The sequence below is a fragment of the Gavialis gangeticus genome, unplaced genomic scaffold, assembly GCF_001723915.1.
Source record: "Gavialis gangeticus isolate Ggan-Ray unplaced genomic scaffold, GavGan_comp1, whole genome shotgun sequence".
Taxonomy (NCBI): Eukaryota; Metazoa; Chordata; order Crocodylia; family Gavialidae; genus Gavialis; species Gavialis gangeticus.
Window position 1 is genome coordinate 13,366,946 of NW_017728991.1, and position 3,082 is coordinate 13,370,027.

At 55.3% G+C, this 3,082-nt stretch overlaps 1 protein-coding gene across 1 annotated transcript in view; it reads right to left on the reverse strand.

Moving 5' to 3' along the window:
* Positions 1 to 1,554: 1,554 nt before the first annotated feature.
* Positions 1,555 to 3,082, reverse strand: part of SPATA20 (spermatogenesis associated 20) — a 44,621-nt gene continuing 43,093 nt past the window's right edge. Inside the window, exon 16 of the mRNA XM_019517552.1 lies at positions 1,555 to 1,864. Coding sequence (XP_019373097.1) covers positions 1,694 to 1,864 — 171 coding nt within the window. The 3' untranslated portion in view covers positions 1,555 to 1,693. The remainder of the gene's footprint in view (positions 1,865 to 3,082) is intronic.

Here is a 3,082-nt window from a genome sequence, read left to right on the forward strand (position 1 = left end):
GCTTTGAAGCTTCCTGTCTGCAAGAGGTTCCTCCAGCTGGCCCCTATCCAGCTGCATCCTTCCAGGGTAGCCCTCTTCCCACAGCAGGGAGGCCAGATAACACACCAAGACTAACAGCTGGTCTTACCAGATGCAGGCAGCTCAACTTCTGCTACAGTCTTCATCCATCGCTGTCCCAGCAGTCACTGCCTCCACTCACCAGCACCACCCCCTCCCCAATCCCAAAGGCCTGGCTGCCTCCTTGTAGCCAGGCTTGCCTCTGCTGAGCTAACTGGGACTCTGAGACTGGCACTATCATGCCAAGAGACAGCGAGGCTCACAGAACCAGGGTCTCAGACCACTGAAGCTGTATCAAATCCAGGCTGCTTTATAGCGGGCCTGATTCTGCTGTCCTAAGGGTAGGTCTACATTGCTCCAGTGGTGTCAAAGTGCCACACCAAGACACACCAGGGCCACTCTGCAAACCTGCATCCTGCAGTGGAAGTGGCGTTGCCACCCTAGTGTGGCGCTCTGTGTCCTTAGCTGCACAGCCGAGAGGCCTCATGGAGTCTTGGTCATGGCACAGGCTCAGCATGGCATTCCTGGCACCATACCAGAGCAGTACAGACGTACCTTCAGAGACCAGCAGACACAGGGTTTAACCAGGGGTGGAAACCAGAGCCTTGAACCACAGCCAGGTGCATGGTCTGTCCTGCAGTGGTAGCAAGAGGGACCTCGAGCTCTCTGCCCCAGTGCGTGCCCAGAGCAGCAGCTGCAGGTCACCTTATGGACTCTGAAAAACTGATGCACACAATTAAACCCTGCACCACACCAGGCCTGTAGCCTGCTGGAGTTGGACGCTGATGACACCCTCCACCACTCCTCGTAGTGATGGGTGGATCAGGTCAGCATTTCTCAGCCCTGAGACAAAGGCAAAATCTTTTACCTTTAATCTCACAGGAAGACAGAAATGTCTGTCAGTGCCAAGCCTGTGATGGAGTCACCTGTATGTTTCAAGAGGGTGACAGAGAACACTTGACCTTGGAGACATGGGAAGAGGGCGCAAGAGATTTCCCTTGCTTCAGTGTATGTCTTCCATGCCACGCAATGCCCATCCTTGCCTTTCAGGACCTCCCGTAGGGAGCTGAACCCCGACAGCTGGGGAAGGGGGTAGAGCATCAGGACTCTGGGGATGTCATCCTGCCTCCTGCAGTGAAATCCGGGGGGGAGGTGACACGCTCTGTGCCTCAGCTTTCCTGTGTGTAATTTGGGGGTGATATCCCAAATTTGGGGGAAGGTTGCAAAACAGCAGCAGATAAAAGGAGCTGCCATATTATACCTTATTGCTGGATTCCATGGCACACGGACTCTTCACGCCTGACTCTACAGTACAGATATGAGAACGGGCGCCCCAGGACATGGCCACGGGGACATCAGCAGACCTCACTGGACAAGGCTCTTGGGGCAATCGTGGCATATGAGGGCTAGAACCAACTCAGAAGACGGGGTGGGGAGAGAGGAGCAGGGGCTGGTTGTGACTGTGTCAGCAGTGCTGAGAACAATCCAGGAGGTGGCTTGTGTACATGAGGACTTTATTGCAGGCTCCTCTGTCCTGTCCAGGTACAGATACCATGGCCGTTTCCATAGTCTTTCCTATTTCCTTCCACGTTTGCCATGGTGCAGAGGAGACTGAGGGGGGAGGGAGGGTGACATCTTACAGCAGCAGCAGCTTGCGCAGCTCCTGGGAGGAGGTGACAGGCAGAGAGCAGGCAAAGTTTTCACAGAGATATGCAGTGGCTTTTCCATCTTTCTTTTCCAAGGAGGAGAGGAAGGGCAAATGGCAGTACAGGAACCCAGTGCTGTCTCCGTCCGCCAGCATCAGCACCTGGGATACAGAGGGAGAGAGGGGGAGAAGGTCAGAGAAGCAGAGGCACAGAGAAAGCAGGGGTAGCTTTCAGAGCCTGCCTCATTGAGAACACCCCTGTGGTTGCATCTCCCTCCTATCTCCTGCAGCTACCGCAGAGACACCAGGTGCTCTAGGCCACCCACTGCTGCTGGAAAGATGCAACTCGTTGGGGGCCTTTCCTCTCCTTTTTCTGCATCCTCTACCCCTGGCATCTCCTTCCCAACATGGCTTCCTACCTCTTCATCTTCTTTTCCTCCAACCCTCCCAATGGGTACTTCTACTATAAGGCCCAGACACCCTGGATTGCCCCTCTTAGCAGTGAAAAGAGCTGCAGCCCTCCTGACCACAGCAAGTGCAGGTCATACGGCCTTCACTGGTCACGGTCCCCTGCTCACAAATGTTGTCATTGTGGGTTGCATCCTGGAAAGCACAAGGCCCCACATCACACCCAAACCAGGATCAAACTCTTGCTGCAGTGGAGCCGCGCAGGACAGAAGTCCAGCGACAGGCTCCCCGTCAAACAGGCTTCTTTGCACAAGCCCATCCTATTCCTTTTGTATCAGGAGCAGACACCCAGGCAGCCCTGCCCATCATGGTACCTGGTTACCCAGCAGCTGCGCCGCAGTTCTCAGCCCTGCTGGCAACACCCCAGCAGGCTGCTACCTTACTTCTCTTAAGGGCGCTCAGGCTGCATTCCTCACCTGCACACCAGACCAGCTTCCTGAGCACGAGTTCAGAGCTGTGGACCCAACCAACCCAGGAGATCACTCTGCCCCACTCAATCAGACAGCTGCAAAATTTTGAGAGGAGCCATTTCCTGACCACAGCTCAAGCCAAGAAACCAATGTCCTGAAAATGGCTTAAGAACCAGCTCCCTCTCTACAGACAGGGAGATCCTCCAGCCTTCCAGACAGAGGGACAAAGCAAGAGTGGACACGGCAACACTGAGGCTGTTAAGCAGCCTATCCACTTGCCACTGGTGGGTCATGGTTCACACAGCACCTGGGGAATCTCCAGGCCCCAACGCTGACCAAACGCATCCCCTCCTGCATGCTCCCCTGAAGCTTGTGTGCAGTCAGAAGCCCTGTGCTCTGGATGGGGTATGATGACAGGGGAGTCAAATGGGGCTCACTTTCCCAAGCCAGACTCCAGCAACACCAGTATGCTCTGCCCAGCCAGCACCCAGCTCCCAGCCTG